This window comes from Electrona antarctica (genome assembly GCF_951216825.1).
Source record: "Electrona antarctica genome assembly, contig: scaffold_402, whole genome shotgun sequence".
Classification (NCBI taxonomy): Eukaryota; Metazoa; Chordata; class Actinopteri; order Myctophiformes; family Myctophidae; genus Electrona; species Electrona antarctica.
The window spans coordinates 32,501-46,671 of NW_027637626.1; the positions used below are offsets into that span (position 1 = coordinate 32,501).

General features: G+C 46.7%; 1 protein-coding gene across 1 annotated transcript in view; it reads right to left on the reverse strand.

Annotated features, from left to right (window-relative positions):
- ppfia4 (PTPRF interacting protein alpha 4) overlaps positions 1 to 14,171 on the reverse strand; it is a gene marked incomplete at its 3' end in the record, with an annotated part of 50,958 nt that overhangs the window by 31,499 nt on the left and 5,288 nt on the right. Inside the window, exons 4-7 of the mRNA XM_079531626.1 lie at positions 11,581 to 11,811; positions 5,469 to 5,615; positions 2,565 to 2,699; positions 246 to 329 (exon numbers count right to left, since the gene is read on the reverse strand). Of these exons, the coding sequence (XP_079387752.1) occupies positions 246 to 329; positions 2,565 to 2,699; positions 5,469 to 5,615; positions 11,581 to 11,811 (597 nt within the window). The remainder of the gene's footprint in view (positions 1 to 245; positions 330 to 2,564; positions 2,700 to 5,468; positions 5,616 to 11,580; positions 11,812 to 14,171) is intronic.

Here is a 14,171-nt window from a genome sequence, read left to right on the forward strand (position 1 = left end):
GCACACGCACGCACACACACACACACACACACACACACACACACACACACACACACACACACACACACACACACACACACACACACACACACACACACACACACTAGAGAGGTCAGGGAGAACCTGCAGGCCCACACACACGCGCACACACACACACACACACACACACACACACACACACACACACACACACACACACACACACACACACACACACACACACGCACACACGCACACACACACACCCTTCCCAGTTCCTGGTTCTTCTCCTCCAGCTGTGACTCCAGCTGTCTGAGTCTCTCCTCCACGTTGCCATGGCGCTCCTCCGCCTGCGGGGGGAGACATTTTACACTGTCAGCAACTTGTAGCTTCATTCTATTGATTGATTGACTGTTAAAAATAAAAATACACGATTCTTTTTTAATCTTCTGAAATAATAAAAATACATGATTCTTTTTTAATCTTCTGAAATAACATTATTTTATAGGAAATGTAAATATAAAAGGGCGTTGTGTGACGCATACCGGTATATACGCTTTCAACCAGTGGTCCTTCAGGGACGAGTCAACCAAGTGGACCCTTATTAGACCCTCAACTCATGAGTGGGTAAAAGGAAACCAAATGGTTTCATTTTACGCTCTTAAGAGTTACATTATTGTTATAATTGACAAGAATCTGCACAGAATATATCAGAGGAGGTAGAAGAATTGTTATTTTGATCAATGTTTGCCCGTTATCTTTGCTAATGGTACCAACATCAATACATCATGGAATTGTGGACAAAAAAATCTTATCCAACGTCGACGACAACAACATATTCTAAGTCTTGGGTCTGAGAGGCTAAATGTCACCAGTGGTCCGTGGCTCAAATGGGTCTGAGAGGCTAAATGTCACCAGTGGTCCTTCTGAGAGGCTAAATGTCATCGTGGCTCAAACACCAAATAAATAATGGACCTCGTTACGAAAATGGTTGAAAACATACAGTATATGAATAATCCATGATGAGCCACTTATCAAGAAATAATTACCTCGTGTGGAGTGCATTATTTCTTCCAGAAACACCCGCACGCACGCACGCACGCACGCACGCACGCACGCACGCACGCACGCACGCACCGCACGCACGCACGCACGCACGCACGCACGCACGCACGCACGCACGCACGCACGCACGCACCGCACCGCACGCACGCACGCACGCACCGCACGCACGCACCGCACGCACGCACGCACGCACGCACGCACGCACGCACCGCACGCACGCACGCACGCACGCACTCTTTAAATAGCGTGCTGGTGTTGGCAGCAGCTAGCCTACACTCATCATCATCAACCTTGGAATAAAAGCTGCTGTGAAATAAAACAGCAGCTGATCTCTCTGCGCTAAGCTTAGCTTCATTTACACATAATGCTACTTTAATTAGCAGTTTTAATTTAGAATGCTATACACCAAAGCCCTGGGATTAAGATAAAATGTATATATATATGTGTGTGTGTGTGTGTGTGTGTGTGTGTGTGTGTGTGTTTATAATTTATATATATATATATATATATATATATATATATATATATATATATATAGAGAGAGAGAGAGAGAGAGAGAGTTGCGGGAGTCTCCCAGATATTAGCATAATTCATTATGCTCCACACCCACGAGTGGTAATACGCCGGATCCGGTGTACAGTTTTTAAATGTGCTATAATGTAAATACATGTGATTTGATGAATAGGTGATTTGGGGGCTCTCCTTCAGAGTGGGAACCTTTGGACAGTGCTGCCACCCTCTGAGCCAGTTACCTTGGACAGTGCTGCCACCCTCTGTGCCATGCAGTTACTTTGGGCAGTGCTGCCACCCTCTGTGCCAGTTACCTTGGACAGTGCTGCCACCCTCTGAGCCATGCAGTTACTTTGGACAGTGCTGCCACCCTCTGTGCCAGTTACTTTGGGCAGTGCTGCCACCCGCTGTGCCAGTTACCTTGGACAGTGCTGCCACCCTCTGAGCCATGCAGTTACTTTGGGCAGTGCTGCCACCCGCTGTGCCAGTTACCTTGGACAGTGCTGCCACCCTCTGTGCCATGCAGTTACCTTGGATAGTGCTGCCACCCTCTGAGCCAGTTACCTTGGACAGTGCTGCCACCCTCTGTGCCAGTTACCTTGGACAGTGCTGCCACCCTCTGTGCCAGTTACCTTGGATAGTGCTGCCACCCGCTGTGCCAGTTACCTTGAACAGTGCTGCCACCCTCTGTGCCAGTTACCTTGGACAGTGCTTTCTCTGTCTGTGCCAGTTACCTTGGACCTTGCTGCCACCGCCAGCTACAGTGGTGGCTCAGGGGTAGAGTGGACGGATGGGAACCACAAGGTTCCCAGTTCGAACCCGGGCTCCCCCAGAGTTAGTGTCGAAGTGTCCTTGAGCAAGACTCTGAACCCCAAATTGCTCCCGATGTGCAGGTTGGTGCCTTGCATGGTTTCCTCCGTCATCGGTGTGTGAATGGGTGAATGTAATGCACAACATCTGTAAAGCGCCTTGGATAAAGGCGCTATATAAATGCACCATTTCCCATTTACCTTGGACAGTGCTGCCACCCTCTGTGCCAGCTCGGCCTCCACCTCGGGCAGAGTCTCGGCCTTCCTCATGGTCTGTGCCAGTCTCTGCTCCGCCATCTCCAACAGCTCCTGGAGCTGACGCACCTTCTCTTCACTCTGAGGACGCACGCACGCACGCACGCACGCACGCACGCACGCACGCACGCACGCACGCACGCACGCACGCATGCACACACACAAACAAACACGCAGTAAGAGGAGGATACAAATGGAAGTGCCGCAGATAAAACTGGACGATGTGTTTACCGTGACTTCCCATATGTGACACTGAACTCAGTTTCACCCTGAACTGTACATGAACTCTCTCTCTCTCTCTCTCTCTCTCTCTCTCTCTCTCTCCACAGTATGGTGTCTATACATTATGCATGTCTTTCTGAATAAATAGACAGACAGACAGAAAGACCAAAAAAAGTACATATAGGTTCTGTACTGTATTTAGACTGACTGACAGACAGACAGCGGAATAATGGCTAAAGATATAGTCCATGTATACAGTAAAGAATATTATGTGCTGAACATACACTCTATCTCTGTGTATTTTTATACGGTGACATTATATAACTGTGAACTGTTTGCCCTGCTGGCCAAACACATGTATGAGCAAAAGAGCACGCAGCAACATCTATAGGGTGTAACACGGATCGCTCGTTCATAATAATAATAATAATAATAATGGATTTTATTTATAACGCACTTTACATTCCATGGAATCTCAAAGTGCTACAGCAAAATGAAAGCAGAAGAAACAACACACCATTAAAAACATCTAATAAAACAGGAACATTTAAAACATAAGGAACATTTTAAAACATAAGGGTAAGGCTATAAAAATGCTTTGGTAAAAAGGAAAGTTTTTAGTCCTCTCTTAAAAGTGTCAACCGACTGTGGGGCTCTCAGGTGGGCGGGGAGAGCGTTCCACAGTTCGGGGGCGACCGAGCAGAAGGCCCGGTCACCCATGGTGGTTCATGAATTGATTCAGGCGCGTTCATGCAGGTTATCACAAAATCAAGATACATGCGGAAGTAGCATATGGAACTCTATGCGCCCCACACAGTATTAGATGAAGAAAAAAGTGGAATGTCCACACACGATATAATTCTGCTCCCCGTCCTCACACAGTATTAGCCCTTTAAGATTATACAAAATAATGCCTCCTAAATCGAAGACATTCCAAAAAAAATTCACAAAGTGACTGCGATGTGAGCTTGTACATCTGCTATTCTTTTTTCGATAGCCAACGCAAAAAGGTAAAATGACAACAGATGCTTTCCCAGTTTGAATGGGTTAATGTCATAATCAGAATGTATTATCATATCAGTTTATCTGTTTGTCTGTGGGTCAGAGTTGTGCGTGGGTGCTTGCGTTGCGTGCATGCATGCATTATGGGCGTTGCGTACGTTGCGTGCATGCATGCATTATGGGCGTTGCGTACGTTGCGTGCATGCATGCATTATGGGCGTTGCGTACGTTGCGTGCATGCATGCATTATGGGCGTTGCGTACGTTGCGTGCATGCATGCATTATGGGCGTTGCGTACGTTGCGTGCATGCATGCATTATGGGCGTTGCGTACGTTGCGTGCATGCATGCATTATGGGCGTTGCGTACGTTGCGTACATGCATGCATTATGGGCGTTGCGTACGTTGCGTGCATGCATGCATTATGGGCGTTGCGTACGTTGCGTGTCAGGGACGTGCAGAGTGTTACAGAGGCAGGGGCTGAAATCCTGTGGACAAAAATAGCTGATCTACAAGCTCACAACGCGTCATGCTGCAACGCGTTGAGAGCTTGTAGATCAGCTATTTTCGGGTCACAACCCAGCATTCTTTATCTACTGGAGATGCAGTATACCGACATGGATTTCTAAACAAATTTGTTTAACGCAAAATGTTGCGTTCCAAGTTCAGGAGACGTCAAAAAACAATTCTCCTGAATGCTGCCTTCCGGAATGGCACCGTATAGTAAATGCTGCATTCATGGTCTGGTTGTTTTACAGACGGGTAAAAGGGCAGGGGCTCAAGCCCCCTTTGATGTCTATGTGGCCCCTTTTCCACCAGTTGGTTCCCAATGTGAACCGGTTCAGTTCGTTTTGGTTCTTAGTCCATGAGCCAGAGCTCCAAAGTTGCAACGTTAATTACAGTATGAATGAGTGTGCAAAACCATACCTATATTAGATTGTTATCATCATGAAACCTCCCCAATTGAGTACTTACACGAAGACAATGATTTATTGTGTTACACATTTTACATTTTCAAATATGCAAATGAGGCATTATGTAGGAAAATATGCAAAATAATCGGAAATATGAAAAAGCTACTATACTGTGTAAGGGTTGTCATGTATTAATTTACTTGTATTGATCATATAAACAATTTCATATTTAATATTAGGTCTAGTTTTTCCCACCAATTTAAAGGAGCATTCAGTGATTTGGGTGATTTGGAAAACCACCCAGTCTGCCCCGGTAACAAAATGTGCACATGCACACTCTACAGTGGGGGGAAGTGCAACAGGCCAACAGCATGTGCACCAAGGCCCGCCCCCACTCGATCATGATTGGAGGAAGGCCCCTCTCATCCTGATTGGATGAAGGCTTTGCCACCCGCCACAAAAACTGAAACTAGGGTTTTTTGACCCCAGGGGCTCACTGAGGGCCGGGAGGAACTCTATAGTAGGGAGGATTATCCAGAAAAAAAGAAAAAATAAGTGATATTTGAATTAAGTCAAATCACTGAATATACCTTTAAGAACCAAAAAGAACTGAACCGGTTCCCAATGGGAACCAACAGGTGGAAAGGGGGGGTCGGTGTGCACGTCCCTGTTGCGTGTGTGCGTTGCGTTGCGTGCGCCACTGCGCCCCCTACCTGTCGGTGCAGGGAGTCCTTGGTGGCCAGCTGGTTCTCCAGCTTGTCGTTGAGGTCGTGGATGTGCGTGGTCTCCCGCTGTGCCGCCAGGTAGCGTTTCTCTAACGTCGTGATCCTCTCCTCCATGTCCTCCCTCTGCGCCACGCCCTGACCCACAGGGGAATAGTAAGAGTCCACACACACACACCTGGTCATGCTCTGAAGAGTCCACACACACACCTGGTCATGTTCTGAAGAGTCCACACACACACCTGGTGATGCTCTGAAGAGTCCACACACACACACACACCTGGTCATGTTCTGAAGAGTCCACACACACACCTGGTCATGCTCTGAAGAGTCCACACACACACACCTGGTCATGCTCTGAAGAGTCCACACACACACACCTGGTCATGCTCTGAAGAGTCTACACACACACACACACACACACACACACACACACACACACACACACCTGGTCATGCTCTGAAGAGTCTACACACACACACACACACACACACACACACACACACACACACACACACACACACACACACACACACACACACACACACACACACACACACACACACACACACACCTGGTCATGCTCTGAAGAGTCCACACACACACCTGGTCATGCTCTGAAGAGTCCACACACACACACACACACACACACACACACACACACACCTGGTCATGCTCTGAAGAGTCCACACACACACCTGGTCATGCTCTGAAGAGTCCACACACACACACACACACACACACACACACACACACACACACACCTGGTCATGCTCTGAAGAGTCCACACACACACCTGGTCATGCTCTGAAGAGTCCACACACACACACACACACACACACACACACACACACACACACACACACACACACACACACACACACACACACACACACACACACACACACACACACACACACACACACACACACACACCTGGTCATGCTCTGAAGAGTCCACAGACACACACCTGGTCATGCTCTGAAGAGTCCACACACACACACACACACACCTGGTCATGCTCTGAAGAGTCCACACACACACCTGGTCATGCTCTGAAGAGTCCACACACACACACACACACCTGGTCATGCTCTGAAGAGTCCACACACACACCTGGTCATGTTCTGAAGAGTCCACACACACACCTGGTCATGCTCTGAAGAGTCCACACACACACCTGGTCATGCTCTGAAGAGTCCACACACACACACACACACACACCTGGTCATGCTCTGAAGAGTCCACACACACACCTGGTCATGCTCTGAAGAGTCCACACACACACACACACACACACACCTGGTCATGCTCTGAAGAGTCCACACACACACACCTGGTCATGCTCTGAAGAGTCCACACACACACCTGGTCATGCTCTGAAGAGTCCACACACACACACCTGGTCATGCTCTGAAGAGTCCACACACACACACACACACCTGGTCATGCTCTGAAGAGTCCACACACACACACCTGATCATGCTCTGAAGAGTCCACACACACACACACACCTGGTCATCCCCCCCCCCCACACACACACACACACACACACACACACACACACACACACACACACACACACCTGACCACAGGACAATAGAGTCCTACACCTGACCACAGGACAATAGAAACCTACACCTGACCACAGGACAATAGTAAGAGTCCTAAGTCCTAACACACCTGGGCATGTTCTGATGAGCCGGTCAGTATTGATTTTGACAGCAAATTCTGATATAGTTTTAGTCACAGTCTTTTGAATGATAGTCCATTTAGTTTTAGTCATATTTTAGTCATCTGAGACGTTTTAGTTTTAGTCTAGTTTTAGTTGACTAAATATCATTAGACTTTACAGATCTACAAGCTCGAAGCTTTCAGATAATTGGTAATGGAACATAAAGCACATAATTTGCCTGTACTGGAGTAGAAGTATAAAGTTATAAAGTAGGATCCTATCAAGACATGGAAACACTCAGGGTAAGTACATCGTACCTATACAGCACTCGACATACTAGACAATACTGGACCGATAATCTTCCAAATTTGCTTGGAAGGTTTCTTTTTTTATTTTGGAGGAAGGACACTGCGTTCCGTTCATTTCCGTGAGGTATGAAAATCTACTTCCAGAGACTTGAAAACCTGCTTGAGATAAGGTAATCCAACACACTGTGTATCACGTTACGTTATGACTGCGTTTTAATGCATTTCAAAGCCTGCGAGGTCGATATGAAAAGTCTGGCCAAAAAGCCCCCGGGGGGAAAGAAATATTGATTCACAAACGGAATCCAGACTTCCATGACTTGCACTGTGAAGTTTGGTCAACATTGACTCAATCATTCAGGTATAAGTTCCGTAATGTTTTAATGACTAAATGAAATGTAAACAAGCAACATAGATTTTTGATGCTTATTGTAAGATGCTGTACTATGATCAAGCGGGCGTTGATTTAAGACAAAATGATTAACCCATTTAGGCCTGATGTTGAGAAAAAAAAGGTTTCTGAAATACCTATGTTTCTGTATCAGTGGTGCTCAATATTTCATGTCAAGGACCCCACAAATTATATGTAATTGGCCTCCGACCCCCATCTCAAAATATGTTGTTCCAGGGACCACCCAGAAGCAAAGATTTGAGTTAAAAACGTCCAAATCTGCGCCACATATTCACGATTTCTCAAAAATAGTATGTATTAATACAAGTAGGACGATAATTTACAAAAAAACACACAAAGTTAGAATATGCTGATAAGAGGTTTCTTTGTTCCCTCTCAGTGTACTCTCAGCCCTATCTCTCTCTCTCTCTCTCTCTCTCTCTCTCTCTCTCCTCTCTCTCTCTCTCTCTCTCTCTCAAATTCAAATATACTTTATTGGCATGACAAGCATTCTTATATTGCCAAAGCATTACATACAGTGTATGAAACAAAATAATAAATTATACATATTCAGAATCAGAACAAATAATATGAACAAGACAAGGAAAAACATAAGAAAAATGACATTGATCTATTAATTGTAGTAGACTTATAGTGTTCACCCGTTGTCCCTCATTTTGTGGCAGGCTGATACATATTTTTCTGCCAACCTGGAACCTTCAGCTTTTTCACCTAATAAGTAGGGGATTGCCTGGATAGAGTCAAACTGTATCCTTGTTTTTGTTATTTGTTATTATTATTTTTAAGGTAGTATTCTTCTCTAATGTGTTCATATTTGTCACATGCAGTCAAGAAGTGGAGCTCTGTCTCCACCACTCCTTGACTACAGTGAGAACACAGCCTGTCCTCTCTGGGCAGCCAGGTTTGTCTATATCGGCCTTTCTCGATGGCCAGGCTGTGCTCACTGAGGGCCTGTACAGACGAGGACGTATTCGGTGTTTCTGGGGCAAGTAATTAGCCGATCTACCCTTTTTGTCACACGGAGACGGCGTTTTGGGGGACTTTAACGGCTAATTTTGAAACTACCTTCCAGAGTGGGAAAGTTTGGAGACGCGACTTTCACGTCTCCGTGTGTACAGCGAATGCCGCCTAATTTGCTGAAACGGTGATGTCATAGTCCCCTCGCCCCTCCAAACTAACCAGTGTTAATGGTTTATTTCACCATAACCACTTACATATAAGTATCACAGCTATTTTATATTTGCACATAATGTCTATAAATCTCTTCTCCAAAAATAGCCGATCTGCAGCCCGCACGCATGCAAACCGTTGTTGAGATTGAGCAGGCATGCACGAGAGAGGAGTTGTGTGTGAGGAGCTGATCACAGATAGAGGGAAAGTGTTATATTTGGCCTATTATTTATGCTATATATTATTGACCGCGTCGCAGTCACAGTCACAGAGAGAGAGAGAGAGAGAGAGAGAGAGATGCTGCGTGTTAAAAAATAGAAGGGGCGCGCTCTCTCTCGCTCTCTCTCTCTCTCTCTCTCTCTCACACTCTCTCTCTCTCTCTCTCTCTCTCTCTCTCTCACACTTACTTTGTGCTTGCTGCTGTTTTCAGAAGAATTAATCCAAGGTTTGTCATATATTATGGTTTAGTAGGCATACACTTTAGCTGGTCAGTCAGTGTGTGCAGACTCAGAGAGAGAAGCAGCACTGCTCTGCTCATTAAATTGATATGACGCATATGCGCATCTGATCAAGATAATGAGTTATTTGGCAACACCTGTGTGAAATACCAACGCTTTCATATAGCCTTTAGAATAAGCTTTTTCTTTTTTTGTGGCCATCTACAGGCCAGCCATGTGTACTGCATCTTTATCTTGAAAACGAAGCAGTTTACCGGTCTCGAGTGGACGTCGTACATAATTAACATAACCGCAATGTAGACGCAGTAAAGTTTTATATCGTTCACAAAACTTAGGCGGGGAACAGCCCGCGACGTCCTCGTGAAGGCAGCCCCTGAGTCTGTACATTGTTAAGGTTTTTCTGACTTTGTTATCAGTCACCGTGCTCAAATATTCTGCCACGGTGTATTGTCTATTTAGGGCCAGATAGCAATTAAATTTACTTTGGGTTTATGTTGTTTCAAGCCAATAGTTTTCATATTTTTGTTTCTGTTGATTAATAATTTGGTTGGGTCGGATTTGTTGTGGAATGATGTCGCTGTCCTGAGGCTGGTTATTGTTGGCTGATGGTTTGTTAAGCGTCAGGACCAGCTGACGGAGGGGACTCTTCTCTATGTTCATCTCTTGGCTTTTGAGTGCTTTATAATGATAGGATTTGGGGTCACTCAGTTTTAGGTGTTTTTCAATGTTGATAATTAGAGGGTATTGGCCTAATTCTGCTCTGCATGCATTGTTAGGAGTCTTCCTCTGGACCCGGACGATTCTCTTACAAACCTCTGCATGCAGGATCACTGATTGGAATATTTTGAGCCAGGTCCTAATTTGGATGTCAACATGTGTTGACTTTTTGATGGCATAGAAAGCTCTCCTTGCTTTCTCTTTCAGTTCATTAGTAGCCAAGTTAAACTTTCCTGTGGAACTGATCTTCAGCCCTAGGTATGTATAATTGTTGGTTTGCTAGATGTTTGTTGTTCCTTAGGGTGAAGTTGTACTTTCGACTCGTGGACCTTTGTTGGAATATTACTACTTTGGTTTTGTCAGGGTTAATTGTCAGGGCCCAGGACCGACAACATGTTTCAAGCAGAGCCAGGTTCTGCTGTAGACCCTCTTCTGTTGGTGACAGCAGAACCAGGTCATCTGCATAGAGGAGGAATCTGAGTCATGTAGAGTGACACCAGGAGCAGTAGACTGTTCTAATAATTTGGCCAATTCATTAACATAAATGTTGAAGAGGGTTGGAGAGATTGGGTTGCCCTGGGTCACTCCACGCCCTTGAGTGAAGTATGATGTTTGTTTGTTTCCAATTTTTATTGCACATTTAGTGCAATTGATTTAATTATTTCATATGTTTTCACCCCAACACCACTTTCCAATAATTTATAAAATAATCCCTCGTGCCAGATTTAATCAAATGCCTTTTTAAAATCAACAAAGCAGTAGCCTCGGTCCCAGGCTTACTTTTCTGCAAAAAGAAGAGCCTGGTCACAACGTAAGGCAGAGAAGCTATCGGGCGGATGTATCCTCCGGAACATCAGTCAGATGTATTTCCCCCGGATACGATATTTTCCCGACCAATCACAACACTTGTTTCATTCGCGGAGAATGTAAACTGATTTGTAAAGCATCAACGTCATTTCCTTGGGCAATACTTCCGCTAAAATCCCGCAACTTCCGCTGATAGTCTTTTCAGCGTAGGTCTTGCCCAGGGTGACAAAGCAGGCATACATTTTCTTATTGTTTTGGTTTACCTGTTTATCAATTAAGGTGTGGCTCTCTCTCTCTCTCTCTCTCTCTCTCTCTCTCCCCCTCTCAGTGTACTCTCAGCTCTCTCTCTCTCTCTCTCTCTCTCTCTCTCTCTCCCCCTCTCAGTGTACTCTCAGCTCTCTCTCTCTCTCTCTCTCTCTCTCTCTCCCCCTCTCAGTGTACTCTCAGCTCTCTCTCTCTCTCTCTCTCTCTCTCTCTCTCTCTCTCTCTCTTTCAGCTCTCTCTCTCTCTCTCTCTCTCTCTCTCTCTCTCTCTCTCCCCCTCTCAGTGTACATCTCACCTCTCTCTGCTCACGCTGCTGTTTGAGTAACAGATCCTCGCTGCGAATCAGCTCGCGCCGTGCGTTGGCCAGCTCCGCCTCCAGCTCGGCCACGTGGGCGCACACAGCGGCCGAGCGCTCGCGGCTCTGCACCAGTTCCTGATTGGTCCGGTCCAGCAGCTCCTGGAGCTCCGCCCCCGCCCGGCCAACGCCACCGTCGTCGTGGGCGTCGATGGAGCCGTTGGGCAGTCTCTGTACGGGACGGAGGGACGGACAGACGGAGGGACGGACAGACGGACACGTGGACTGTGAAATATATCACGTGTTGAATGTTTCTCAGGCCATGCAGGGACCCAGAGATGAAGCGTGATTTTGATATTATATATAATGCTAAAAAGAGTAAGATTATGATTGTCGGAACCAGAGAAGACATGCAGGCAATCAACCTTCCCAGACTTCTATCTTGCTGGTAATATTCTCAGTGTGTGTAATGAGTATGTGTACCTGGGACATGTTATTACAGATGACCTCTCTGACGACAGGGACATTTTTTAGACAACGTAGAAAGCTGTATGCTCAAGCAAATACACTGTGTCGCAAGTTCAGCAAGTGTTCTGTACCTGTGAAAATCACACTTTTTAACGCATATTGCACATCCGTGTATACTGCTCATTAAATGAGCAGTATACACGGATGTGCAATATGCGTTAAAAAGCTTATACCGAAACCACAAATTTTGTGGTGTCGGTATATGCAAGAGAGCATGAGAAAACTCAAGGTGGCGTATAATGATAGCATGAGGCTGCTGCTAGGAGCTCCAAGAAGCTCCAGTGCTATGATAGCATGAGGCTGCTGCTAGGAGCTCCAAGAAGCTCCAGTGCTATGATAGCATGAGGCTGCTGCTAGGAGCTCCAAGAAGCTCCAGTGCTATGATAGCATGAGGCTGCTGCTAGGAGCTCCAAGAAGCTCCAGTGCTATGATAGCATGAGGCTGCTGCTAGGAGCTCCAAGAAGCTCCAGTGCTATGATAGCATGAGGCTGCTGCTAGGAGCTCCAAGAAGCTCCAGTGCTATGATAGCATGAGGCTGCTGCTAGGAGCTCCAAGAAGCTCCAGTGCTATGATAGCATGAGGCTGCTGCTAGGAGCTCCAAGAAGCTCCAGTGCTATGATAGCATGAGGCTGCTGCTACGAGCTCCAAGAAGCTCCAGTGCTATGATAGCATGAGGCTGCTGCTACGAGCTCCAAGAAGCTCCAGTGCTATGATAGCATGAGGCTGCTGCTACGAGCTCCAAGAAGCTCCAGTGCTAGCCATTATGTTTGTAAGTGTCAGGGTTTCAACTTGCCCTGAAGTTTTAAGAAACGTTTTAAGCAACTGAGTCAGATAATGACACCATTACTGCTGTGACTAACCCTGCATACAGTTCGTATAGATTCTCTTCCAAATTGTGGAAGCACTGGCGGACTTGTCTGCATGTTAGACATTGAAAAACTGATACAAAAGAAAGAAAGAATGTACTGTACTTTGTGTGATTTGTACTGTTTTATATGTATTTTACTCTTCTGTGATATGGATCTCCCATTGGTCTGAAATAAAGCATTGATTGATATAATGATTTATAATTTATTAATTTTTTTACCGACAGAGCTACCAGAGCTGGACTGTTTCTGCTGACTGCTCTTTAATCATGTTGGTTATTACTCCCTGTGGGTGACCAGGGGTCTGTGTGTGTGACCAGGGGTCTGTGTGGGTGACCAGGGGTCTGTGTGGGTGACCAGGGGTCTGTGTGTGTGACCAGGGGTCTGTGTGTGTGACCAGGGGTCTGTGTGGGTGACCAGGGGTCTGTGTGGGTGACCAGGGGTCTGTGTGTTTGACCAGGGGTCTGTGTGGGTGACCAGGGGTCTGTGTGGGTGACCAGGGGTCTGTGTGGATGACCAGGGGTCTGTGTGTGTGACCAGGGGTCTGTGTGTGTGACCAGCAGGGGTCTGTGTGTGTGACCAGGGGTCTGTGTGTGTGACCAGGGGTCTGTGTGTGTGACCAGGGGTCTGTGTGGGTGACCAGGGGTCTGTGTGTGTGACCAGGGGTCTGTGTGGATGACCAGGGGTCTGTGTGTGTGACCAGGGGTCTGTGTGTGTGACCAGGGGTCTGTGTGTGTGACCAACAGGGGTCTGTGTGTGTGACCAGGGGTCTGTGTGTGTGACCAGGGGTCTCTGTGTGTGTGACCAGGGGTCTGTGTGTGTGACCAGGTCTCTGTGTGTGTGACCAGGGGTCTGTGTGTGTGACCAGGTCTCTGTGTGTGTGACCAGGGGTCTGTGTGTGTGACCAGGGGTCTGTGTGGGTGACCAGCAGGGGTCTGTGTGTGTGACCAGGGGTCTGTGTGTGTGACCAGGGGTCTGTGTGTGTGACCAGGGGTCTGTGTGTGTGACCAGGTGTCTCTGTGTGTGTGACCAGGGGTCTGTGTGTGTGTGTGACCAGGGGTCTCTGTGTGTGACCAGGGGTCTGTGTGAGTGACCAGCAGGGGTCTGTGTGTGTGACCAGGGGTCTGTGTGTGTGACCAGCAGGGGTCTGAATGTGTGACCAGGGGTCTGTGTGTGTGACCAGGGGTCTGTGTGTGT